General features: G+C 43.8%; 1 protein-coding gene across 1 annotated transcript; it reads left to right on the forward strand.

Annotated features, from left to right (window-relative positions):
* The first annotated feature begins 248 nt into the window (after positions 1-248).
* Positions 249-10,097, forward strand: LOC135505760 (heterogeneous nuclear ribonucleoprotein U-like). Its single transcript, XM_064924860.1, has 14 exons — positions 249-923; positions 1,853-1,967; positions 3,786-3,865; positions 4,157-4,296; positions 4,497-4,596; positions 4,852-4,964; positions 5,320-5,583; positions 5,823-5,942; positions 6,178-6,306; positions 6,544-6,712; positions 7,177-7,458; positions 7,750-8,030; positions 8,256-8,432; positions 9,456-10,097. Exons 1-14 carry the CDS (start codon positions 437-439, stop codon positions 9,504-9,506), a joined length of 2,508 nt encoding a protein of 835 aa, XP_064780932.1. The 5' UTR covers positions 249-436; the 3' UTR covers positions 9,507-10,097.
* The last annotated feature ends 2,484 nt before the right edge of the window (positions 10,098-12,581 follow it).

A 12,581-nucleotide genomic window follows, 5' to 3' on the forward strand; every position in this document is an offset into this window, starting at 1 on the left:
TGGTGGCGCATGTGTTATATTGTTGTAAGTATGTTGAAGAGAGGGAAAGATTGAAGTGTAGGGTGGGGAGGTCTATTAGAAGTTAGTAGGGCTCTTTTTTATTTTCTCAAAGTACGTTGTTAGATAGGAGGATTTTGAAATGTTGTAAACCGTGATTGACCACACATTCCAAAACAGTAGGTGGCGGTATGCACCTATAATGTTGGTTTGCAGACCGCCATTATATCATAGAAGAAGGGGGAGAATACGGGAGGGGTTTGCTCGCTTTGGCGCCCACAACCCCTTCTGCCAGTGAAAAGGACTATTAATGCTACTGCCATTTGGCGCAGTTAAAAATACGTGAACTTGCATAGCGTCCTTTACAGAATTTCCCGTCTTTGTTGTAATTTTACTTTATTTTAACAGCGTGTTTCAGTTTTGTTTTATACATATCAAAATGAGTTCAATTACCGTAAAAAAACTGAAAGTAAACGAGTTGAAGGACGAGCTGAAAAAGCGTCAGCTGTCGGACAAGGGGTTGAAGGCCGAGTTGATGGACCGGTTGCAGGCCGCGCTTGACGAAGAGGCCCTGGCTGGAGATTCTCCTCTTGGGCTGGAGGCCGCGGAGGGAGGCTTTCCCGAGGGAGACGACGACGCCACCGCCGCTGCTGATGACCAAGAGGACATGGGGGAAGATGAAGAAGACGAGGGCCCCGTCGTTGAAAGCATGGATGCCAACGAGGAGGAAGAGAATGGAAACGGAGAGGGAGACGCCGCTGTCGTGAACCAATGCGAGGAGGAAGAGAACGCGGCCCAGGAGGACGACGAAATGGGTGAGGTAGAAGAGGAAGAAATGGATCCAATGCTGAAGGAAGGTGTGGACGACATGGAGAAAATCACATTGGACGCAGAAGATGGTGAGCCCGGAGACCATCCAGCAGAGGGTGAGTCGCTGGTTCCATTCGAAAATGATTGGGCTGGGTGTCACATGTTTTTGCTAACGTCGTTAGCCTATAATATATCGGGTGCGTTCGCGAAATTGGTTTCGATATATATTTGTTAGCTAGTTAAGGTTAGTGTACCTAGAAAAGTATGTAAATATTGTTTAACTTGGTTATACTACACGAAGAACACCATTGGGCTCACCCTATACGTACTTTTTTATGTTTGGTTGGTTAGCCTCGCTAGATAGCATAGCTAGCAACTACACAAAAGAATGCTTGCTAACTCGCGACGCTAGCAGACAGTGGACAAGATTCGACAGGTGCTGGTTTTGGTAGGCTCGTGGTTCTAACTACTACTCGAGAGTATTTTAAATGCGTCTACAAACGGGTTCCAATAAACTGGTCATATTAGAAATGTAGCTAGCTAAAAACAAACATTGTGTAAACAGTAACTGAATGAACAAGGATTAGCTAGCTAGCTGTCAAGCTAACTCGTAAGCTAGCCGCGTATGGCATTGTGCAGGAAGGGGGTCAATGGAGGATAGCCTGCAGTTCAATTTCGTCTCTTCCCTGACTTGCCTCGGTAAACTATTGACCCCAACATCAGGGACTGATTGACAATGGTCTATTTCCCGATCCATTTTAATAACTCTAACCGTAGCTGGGTTATTGTGCCTGTTTTAATATTTTTGTCGTAATTGTTTACATCTCTTTACATTTGATCTGTATTGTTGACCAGCTACATTGTAATCAACCCTACTCTCTGGTCAAAACAGCCGTAGACTTCTGTCTAACTTCAGACAGGCAATGGGGTCCTAATGTAATGGGCAACAAGTTAGTCTTCTGTGGGCCAGCCCCACCACAGTCACAGTGCGACCTATCCTTTCAATAAAGGAGCACCTCATTATATTCTTCTTTTATTTCCTAAGGGGATGCGGACAAAGACACGAATGCTGATCAGAAGAATAAGAAGGGTGTTAAGAGACGCCGGGAGGAACATGGAAGGGGCTACTTTGAATTTATTGAAGAGAACAAATACAGCTGGTAAGGATGGGAGACAAAATGGCCTTCGGTATGTCTGAAGAGCCATCACAGCTATGTGAACTGTATTGGCTTTAAGCGCCAATGCATTAATTAGCGCCAAAACCCTCACTTAACTAACTTCTGTCAACATTATGTAAGTTTCATACATGTTTGAATTGAGGGTCATCCCTGGCTTTTAAATGAACCTTACCATTATTACACATGCAGTGCCCACATACACCCCTTATGGACTGCATAATGTCGTAAGAGAAATGAACACCAGTTTATGAATTTGATTGTTCAACATTCACTCTCTTTGTGCAGAAAGGCTTGTGTACACTGACAGGGTGACGCAAAGCTGCTCAAAAAAAACTCCCGGAAGAGTAGCAGATGATGGGTTGGGGGAGGGGGGTCGCGTAAGGGCACAAGGATGTATCACTTTTTTCCGGACGTATCACTTTTTTCCGCAAATTGGAGATGGGTGCTCTCCACTGACCGCTCATTGTTCCTGCTCGCACTGTTGTCTTTTTGAATGTTTGCTTTTATGTCAAATCACGTCTCTCAACCATGTCATCATTATATTCCGTGTGATTGATGTTTTGTTTTTTTACAGGAATGCTTTCTCACTATACAGGTCACTTAAACCTAGTCCAGGACTTAAAATTCAAATGGATATTCCCCATTAAACAAACTTTTTAGTCCAGGACTAGGCTGATCTGTATCTGGGGAAACGACACCCCCTCCCCCATGTGCGTATCTGGAACCCTATTTTGTTTTCGTTGACCCAGTGAGTGGTTATCTTGTCATTTCAGAATGTCACTAGCCTGTGTAAACAAATCAACTGGTAGGTGATCCTTTGACTGGAGCAGAGCCCCTCGTAGCTGTTAGCTAAACCACACACTATACTGGATGACCCCTGGCTTATGCTCCTTGGTCTGAGTGTGGTCTGACCAATGTTAAGCGAGGCTATTGCGTCTGACCCTACAGCACTAGTGGCCATTGTGAGGACTGTGCAATATGACCAAGAACGGGTTTTTAACTTGTTTTGTTGCAAAGATTGAAGAGCAACGCTGCATTATGGCGTTCCTCCTGTGCCGGAGGCAGGGTTTAGTTCTGCAAATGCTTCAGTCAACATGCTTTGGGCACACTCATCCTCATGTTGTGATACTCCTATTCAATATTTCAAAGCTAGTTTCATAAACACAACTTGGCAACAGCTTGATTCTGGTTCTGAAGGCCTTTGTTCGTAAGTCGGTGTGGCACAACATTTTCAAACAAGTTCACCTTTTTATCACTACAGTCGCTGGGGTATTAGAAACCCTGCCACACAGTTGAAGTCCCTATAGGCTGCGTGGAGCTAGCTTGCGAGCCTCTGTTCCGTGAACATGAAGCGGCAGCTTCAGTGAGATTTGACCTTTAGTGAGAGCAGCTCCACACAGAGTTAAATATATCCAGCAGCCCTTTATACGGCATGACCTTTCAGCATTCTCCAAAACATAAACACAGTTTCTGCCCACATTGAGGCCTTTTGGCTGATGCTTTTTATAATAAGAAATATAGCCCCTGGGACTAGTTTTATTTTTTTATCCAAGGCACCAGTGGACCACTGCAGGTAAGTGATGCTGTTTCATCGTGTTTGTCAAAACCTAAAGACTCCAATAGCTTAAATGTTGGAGTTCCATTTCCACCCATAGTCTGGACTCTTTCCACTGCTGGACCTCTCCTTCTCTTCCGGGAGGAGGTCACAACCGGATGGCTGTCCCTGCGATTGCATTCAGGTTCCGTCAGAAAGGTTCTAATTCTCTGACGTTGTGACTGACTGGCTGTGTTCTCTTTCAGGCCTAGTCTCAAGTCTCCACTGCCACCCCTGGAGGAAGAAGATGAGGAGTTTGATGATACAACAGTCTGTCTGGACAACTGTGAGTCATGTTTGTTGTGTAGATGGACAGCTGGGGCTGGGTTTAATGAATCCCTCTACAAACACTTGTGCAGAAGTAATATGCCTCCACCCAATCCCAAATCATAGCCCCTACTACTGCCCCTATGTACTTGTGAAGATTAGCTTGCCATATTGCCTACATCCATTCCAATATTCTCTAATCTCCGCTAGTGCATAGGGCCTAGGGGACGATTTTGGGATATGACACCAGCATCTAGACGTGTCAGGGGACCGAGAAGAGGGAACTTAATGTGTTTTGTTTGTGTTCCAGATAACTGCGACCTGCACTTCAAGGTGTCCCGGGACCGCTACAGCGCCTCCTCTCTCACCATGGAGAGCTTTGCCTACCTGTGGTCCGGGGGCAGAGCCTCATACGGGCTGTCCCAGGGCAAGGCCTGCTATGAGATGAAGGTAGCCCAGTTTGTGTTTAATTTGTAATTGGGAATTCATAACATTCTGACCTCGGGTAACAAAGTAAAATGGGTTTATCTCCATTTTTATAATTTAAATGCACCACTACTCAGTTATTTTTTTATTGTCTGGTTGTGCAATTAAATGCCCAATGTAGTCCATTTGCTGCTAACATCACCAATGTAATGTTCTGCCTACAGATAACTGAGAAAATCCCAGTGAAACACATATCCAGTAAGAACATGGACATCCATGAGGTCCAGGTTGGATGGTCCCTAGCTACTGGCAGTCTGCTCCTTGGTCAGTCTCCAATGGCATAGTTGTTTTTCAAAAAGATAATGGTTGCTATGGGATGTTGGCACCCTCTAGAGGTTGTTAGGAAGCATGACATGGAACTGGAATAAAGCCTGTGTATTTTGCAAGGCAACAATGCAGTGTTATGGAATGAGTGCAGAAACACTAAAATCACCAAATCTATATGACAAAATCCTAGTTTTAGTTACATCACCTAGTCATCTGTGTGTATCGTGTCTGATGTGAGTTATGTCATTGCAGGTGAGGAGGAGCATTCCTATGCCTACTCTGGCAAAGGCAAGAAAACCACCAATTGCGTGACTGAAGATTTCGGGGAGACTTATGACGAGAATGACGTCATCTGCTGCCTCATTGTAAGATCTTTCTTAATTTAGCCTTACTAATTGCAATAATGTAATATTCTCAACGCACAGGCCGATTTTTAAATGAATGTTCAGACTTGCATGTGGTTTTCGAGTTCCTCGTCACTGAGGCCCGTCCCCAAAAAACAAAGCATTTAGATAACATTTATTTAAAAATATGGTCAGTGATGTAAGTCTTCTGTTCAGAAGGTAATCTGTCCACAAAAACCCATCAAAACCAACCAGTATTTGTGTTTGGGGATTCTAAGTGTGGAGTGATAGCTTCCTCATTAGCACCTCACATTTTCAATGGTCAATGTTATATTTTGTACATTGAAATTACAAGCTGTAAAATGTTCTATTGCAGAACTTTGAAGGTGAGGAGGTGGAGATGTCCTTTTCTAAGAACGGTAATGAGCCAGTGGTGGCCTTCCAGGCCAGTAAGGAGTCCCTAGTAGGGGAAGCGCTCTTCCCCCATGTCATCTGCCACAATTGTGCAGTGGAGTTTAACTTTGGCCAGATGGACACGCCCTACTTCCCCCAGCCAGAGGGCTACACCTTCCTGCAGCAGGTCTCCATGGCCGACCGTGTCCGCGGACCCAAGGCACCTGACACCAAGAAGGACTGCGAGGTAACTATGGCAACCCAAAACATTACTGGCAGTGATTTGTTTGACACAAGGGCCTCCCTAGCAATGTGATCTATCCATAAGCTCAACCTGTATCTTTCAGAATAAACGGCTAGTAAAATGTGTATCAGATAATGATTTGCATATTTCTAGGGCCCTTTTCCTCAAACTAATGTTGATTATTTTATGTGCATAACTTCTTCCACCACTTACTGATCTGTTGCGTATGTGTGTTGTTGTAGGTGATTGCCATGGTGGGCCTGCCTGGCTCAGGAAAGAGCACCTGGGTCAACAAGCACATCCAGGAGAACCCTGGGAAATATTACATCCTGGGCAGCGACACCATCGTGGAGAAGATGATGGTCAGTGTTGTACTTAGTCATGGTGTTTGTGGCCCTCGGTATTTTTAGAGTAAGTTCTCTCTGCACCCATTTTAGAATGAGGTTCTAGTTGTCTGTCAGTTTAGTTTGTGAGCTAAACGTTCAGTCCTATCCTAATTGTTGTATATGTAGTCCCTGGTCATTTGGCACTGTAGGTGTATATCCTGTCCTGCATCAATCTTATTAGTCTCTTTTTGCCATTCATTTTCATATGTAGATTGGCAGTTTGAAGCGTCAGGCGAAGGACACAACAAAGCTCACGGCCATTTCCCAGCGTGCACCTCTCTTCCTGGGCAAGTTCATTGAGATCGCTGCTCGCAAAAAGAGGAACTATATCCTGGACCACGTAAGGCTTGATATTCCATCACAGCCGATTTCTTATAAGTCGCGAACACTGACCTTTAGGACTTATTGTGAATAGGAAAGTAGATGTTTGGATACACATAGAATAGTCTCATACACATGAGTACATCATTTTATAGTGTAGGCAGGTCTTCGGTGCCAACAAAGCAGTCCAAATCATCATTATTTATGTTCATACGGGTCAGCATTATAAGTAATTCCCCCTCCTTCCTCTGCCCAGACCAACCTGTCTGCCCCGGGCCAAAAGAGGAAAATGTGTCTATTTGCTGGGTACCAGCGGAAGGCTGTGGTGGTCTGTCCCTCAGACGACGACTACAAGGAGAGGGCCCAGAAGAAGGCCGAGAGCGACGGGAAAGACGTGCCTGAGCACGCTCTCCTCAAAATGAAAGGTAACGCCGTGAGCTGAGCTACTTCACTAATAAAAACTGTTAACGGTAGTCTCTCCTACCGTGCTAAAAAGCTAGTGACTTCACGTCTTTAGCACTAATCCAAAAGCCTTCAGAAAGTTTGTAGTAATAGAGTAAGGTTACCCGCACACGTACACTCGTATATATTCTCCCTAAAACTATTTTGGTTTTCATGTTAGCATGGCTAGCCCCCTCTAAGCTTTGCCCACTCGTGGCTGTCTGTGTCACAAGTGGCCATATCAGGGGGGCAGAGTGACCCACTCTCCTAAACCCTGGGTCAGGGGCTGTACCCCTGCCTCTTGGCCTGGTGGGAGGAACACCACAGCTTTCATAGCAGCGCTTACAGTCACTAGAAATGTAGCTTTTGCTACGAAGGACATCATAAGATGGTGTTCATGAGCTGTCTTCGTAACCACACCATCTCCTTGACTCTTTCCCCTGTGCAGGATTCTTCACCCTGCCAGAGGAAGGCGAGAGCTTTGCTGTGGTGAGCTACGCTGAGCTGCAGAAGGATGCCGCCGCCAAGCTGGTGGAGCAGTATAAGGAGGAGAGCAAGGCGGCCCTGCCGGCTGAGAAGAAGCCCAACCAAGGGTCTTTGACCCCCAAGAGAGGAGGAGGGAGTGTCCGGGGGGGAGGCAGAGGCAAGAACCAGTTCAGCCGTGGAGGTGGACCTGGCCAGAGAGGAGGTGGACGAGGTGGCTTCCAGCAGAGAGGCAACTTCCGAGGAGGTGGGAGGTCACGATTATCGGCCATATTGGTCAGATGATTAGGGTTTTGGCATGACCGGTTTTAACCCCGTTTTTTAGGTCTTGTTAAATTGTTAAAACATTCCTTGTCTTGTCTGCAATGATCTGATAGGACTGGACAGGTGAAGGCAAATCAAACCTCTTGATGGGCCTCTGCCCTTTTTCACTTGCATTTATCCTGTAGTTGTTGAATAGTGGAGATGAGCAGAGGATTTTAGATCATTAGGATTCAACCCCAGTCGAGCTGATGTGTCCATGTCTGCCTCCACCCAGCTCCAGGCCCACGTGGTGGGTTCACTCGCCCCCCTAGAGGGTTCATGCCCCCTCCAGCCTTCAGAGGTGGATTCGCCAACCGGGGCAACTTCAACAGGGGCGGCGCCCTCATGGCCCCCCAAGGAGGGGCCCCAAGAGGAGGACCGATGAGGGGCCACAGGGGTGGAGCCATGAACAGAGGTGGTCCTCCAATGAGCCGAGGAGGCGGCGGTCACATGAGCCGAGGAGGCGGCGGTCACATGAGCCGAGGAGGCGGCGGTCACAGGGGCAACTTCAACCAGGTGGGTTTGGTCACAGCAATGAAGAATTACAAGTTGGTCTTTATTTGGATTATCTTCTATAGAAGGTATAGATGCTCAAACTATTGACCTGGATTAGAGTTGGTATATGTAATGGTGCATTACATTTATAAACCATCTTTAGGGAACTTTCCAAATAACCTGTTATCAAAAAGTTATTGCTACAATTGTGTATTTATTAGCAAGATGTCTCTTCTTTCTCCCCAGGGGTTCCAGCCCAGAGCAGGCAACAGCCGTGGGAATTTTGGCAACAAGAATGGCAGCGGGGGGTTTGGGGGCGGCAGGAATGGTGGAGGACGTGGCGGCGGATTTGGAGACAACAGGACTGGTGGAGGATTTGGCATGGACAAGGCTCAGGCCTTCAACCAGAGCTGGCAGCAAGGGGTGAGTCTCCGTGAGTTTAAAAGGCAAATCCTAGCTTGTTAGCCTTGTAAAACAATTGAAGGTTCTCCCATTTTTGTAAAAAAAATTCTCACACTGGCTGTGTTTACGCAGGCAGACCAACACAGATCTTTATTAAATAATTGGTATTTGGTAATTGGGCAAAGAACAAAATTGGACTACATGTGTAAATTCAGCTAGGGTCTATAGGGTCCACTAAAACGTGTCATAATACACATAACCTAGAGGTCAAACAAGGAAATGGTTCCAATCGTTTTCCTCCATTTATTTTTCCCATAGGGGATTTTAGAAACACTTAAAGTTAGGACTGATTCGTGTAGGCTTACCCTGGCGTGAAGGTTTGGTAACCATGTAAGTCTCGCTAGGCCAGGGTTACTTAACAATATTTTCTGCTTTATTTACTCTGATTTTCAAAAATGCTAATTAGCAAAACTACAAATATCTGCGGGCTCCTGCGTGTCATGTCTTGCAGACACCTTTGCTAATTTAACTTGCACAAGACAGTTCACAGAATTGTCAATTTAAGAAATGTTGCCAATTTATTCATTACTACATTTAGCTAACATTAGATAGTTAATCCAGAGATTCTTACCTTTGCCTTGATTCTTCAGTCTCGTTGATCATGGAATTTGTAGTACTTTATGATAGCCACATTGGCAAATAATTAGCATTTTATTTTGGGTGGTAAATACAGGCAAATATGTTGATTGATACGTCACCTTGTCCTAGAGATTTACAAGGTTATCAAAACGTTGCGTCAGGGTAAGCCTATGCAAAGCCCAGCCCTTATTTTAAGTGTTTCTAAAAATCCCATATTGGAAAATGATTGGAACTATTTCTCTGTTTGACCGCTAGGTTTTATGGGTATTATGACTACATTCTGGATGGTGGAGTATACTTTGAGGCTGAGAATGCGAATTGGGAAAGTTTGCATTGTGAGGCCTAATGTCACTTAAGAGTTGTCTTCTATTGTCTGCATCTAACTTCCTTGATCTGTGTCCCCAGTTTTGGAACCAGAAGCCATGGAGCCAGCAGTATCAGCCAGGATACTATTAGACTTTCTGATCAAAAGGACTGGTGGCCATTAATGGTAACCAACCACTAGCCACGGACCCCCTGCCCCACCCCTCCTGTTTTTTCTAGAACCCACTTTTTAAATTGAAAACAAAAACACAAGCCGATGGAGCAACATTCCACATCCGAGTAGAGGAGTCTCTCTGAAGCTTTATGGGTTTTTCATTTGATTTTGTACATTTTGTGATCCCCACATTTTAAAGAAATCACATGCTTTTAAAAATCCCATGTTTGAGAAACATACCACATCACGAATCGCAATGTTTTTACTCTGCTTCAAGTGACATTTTCAGGGTTGTGCACTTTCTGTGTAATGTTCTTTTTATTTTTATTTTTTAAAACAAAATGTAAATATTGTCTTGCGTAGTTATGTTTGTTTGTATAAGAAGTGAGAACACTTAGTTCCTTTCGGTTATTATCTTATGAGAGGCATGGTAGCTATAGTATTGTTAGTGATTTGTATATGTAGTCCATAAGCAACAAACAGTGATTTGTTATTTTTAATTAAAACATCAAGCATGTAATCTAAACTCAGTAGATTTACAATAAACAACCTATTTGCTTTTTGCAGAAGTCTATGGCTTATGACTTTTACTTGAGTTCAAAGGTTACCTAAAGTACCTTTTGAATGGGCAATGGGCTGGTTTGCTACTTCAAACAACGACATCCGCAGTTAGCATTTCACAATGTGCTACTTACTGATGTAATTCATCTGTTACACAACTCTCCTTTTCACGATACAGGTTCATCTCATTGAGTTGATATTTTGCGAGATACCTGTTCATCTGGATGCCATTGTGCTTTGAAGTATTACAGCAAATCCATTTCTTTAGGGTATTAGAAGCCATTTTAAATATTGCATTATGCCTTTTGATATCATAATTTATTTTGTGATTTGTATATTTCTTGATAAAATGGAACACATTACTGATCATGGTGCTGACCAGGCTTGATTCTCAGGTGCAAATTGAAGAGCGGTTCCTTTAATTTGCCAAACTTTGATTGGTGTGGCATTTTTAGGTTAAGCTTTGAATAGTGTGAGTATCTCAATTGTTCTCGCCTCAACCATTGGAGGAGAATGTCAGAGGGGCAGGACCTCTGGCTTTCTCATCCAATGGGTTTTAACACGAGAGGACGCAAGCCATATGGAATTGAGATTCTCCCAGAGTCGATGACCACAAACGAGTTCGCAAGAGCACAAACAAATCTGGGACCAGGCTAATTTAAACTATGCTTTAATGGAAGGGTATACATTCTGTGGTTGGTTTAGCACGTGTTCAACACTCAGTTGTAGGCTACATTGAAAAGGGTTGATTTAAAAATTACAGCGGCTTGCATTTACACCAGCAAATAAAGGCCTACATGTCAGTGTATACCCTCCAATACCCTCACTGCTACTAGAATTGACTGACATTGAAACACACAGCAGACATTGAGTTTTGTATGTGTAATGGAGGTTAGAGACCTGGAGTCTCGCTTTTAGTGTAATTTATCCAGTGTGATTTACAGGAGCAATTAGGGTTATGTGCCTTGCTCAAGGGCACTTTGGCAAATGTTTCAGCTCGTCGGATCAGGGATTTGAACCAGCGACCATTCGGTTACTGGCCCAATGCTCTTCTCTCAATGCTAATGCCCGGGCTTAAGCTCAGTAGGCTAATAGTCTTATGGCACACATGATCCAGGTCCAAACCAAGTCAGTCACATCTGAGGTGTGTGTGAACCCTCTGTTCAAATGAATTGGTGACAGAGTTGTCCGACAATGTCAGCTCTTACATGTGTAAACTCGCATAGCTCAGGCTGAAGAGCCTACCAGCAGTGTCAAAAGTGATGTGTGTTCCACTGTAACATTGTTGCTAGTTCATTGAAAACAATTAGACAATTGTCAGTCCATTTTGTAATTGTTTCATTAGCTTATTTAAAATTGTATGACCAGGTGTGATGTGTACTTGAAAAAAAACTGTTCATGTCAAATTGACCATTATGCAGAATACTTTAAATCAGTTACCGGACATCCATATGTCCGTGAACTGATTTAAAGTATTCTGCATAATGTAAGTTTAAAAAATAGCCCAACCAAACAGATCAAAACTTTTCTTTCAGCGGTGTGTGTGTATATTACTAAATATTTTCAATATACTAATTCATTACGTTGTAAGTAATTTACAGCTTTTCTCTTCCTGCTGAGATCTTTTTTTTTTAAATTGGACAATGTTTTGATATGTGATGCTTCAGTTGTTTTCTATGTATTTTTGTCACATGATCAATAAAGTGAATGATTATAAAATAATAAAACAAGTGCTTCTTCCACCACATCACCAAGGGAAGGTTTCCAGGCGGGGACTGTCATGGTTAAACAGATTTGTTGAGCATCATTTACATCAGCTTCCTGACTGAGTGTGCTGGTTGTTTGATTCCATTAGGATGAGCCGGTGGCCACATAGGGAGCAGACACTCACACAAACCCAGAGGCCATATTTACATCTCCATGTTTACATCTGGCTTAGCAGATAAATAGGACCCAGACATAGTCAAGAAGAGAGAACTCCATCGACAATCAAGGTTCAATTGCAGACTGGGGGTCTTGTCATTTTAATGGGGGTACTTAAGGTTTTAGAGCTTTGGCCAGTCTGGGTACACATTGCAAAGGCAATGCCAAGAGCACCCTGTTGTGCTCTTCATTGGGAAAAGTAGCTTGTGTCAGCCACAGACTTCTGATATGTTAAAGAAATAGAAATAAAGTGAACCTTTAGGGACCTTTTATTTTACTAGGCAAGTCAGTTAAGAACAAATTCTTATTTTCAATGACGGCCTAGGAACAGTGGGTTAAGTGCCTGTTCAGGGGCAGAACGACAGATTTGTACCTTGTCATCTTGGGGATTCGAACTTGCAACCTTTCGGTTACTAGTCCAACGCTCTAACCACTAGGCTACCCTGTCCCTAAAGTGAACCTTTAGGGACAGTTTCCCAGACACAGTTAAGCCTAGTCTTGGACTTGATCAATGTAGAATCTTCATTAAAAGTATTTTAGTCCAGGATTAGGCTTAACTGTGTCTGGGA

The sequence above is a fragment of the Oncorhynchus masou genome, chromosome 19 (assembly GCF_036934945.1).
Source record: "Oncorhynchus masou masou isolate Uvic2021 chromosome 19, UVic_Omas_1.1, whole genome shotgun sequence".
Lineage (NCBI taxonomy): Eukaryota > Metazoa > Chordata > Actinopteri > Salmoniformes > Salmonidae > Oncorhynchus > Oncorhynchus masou.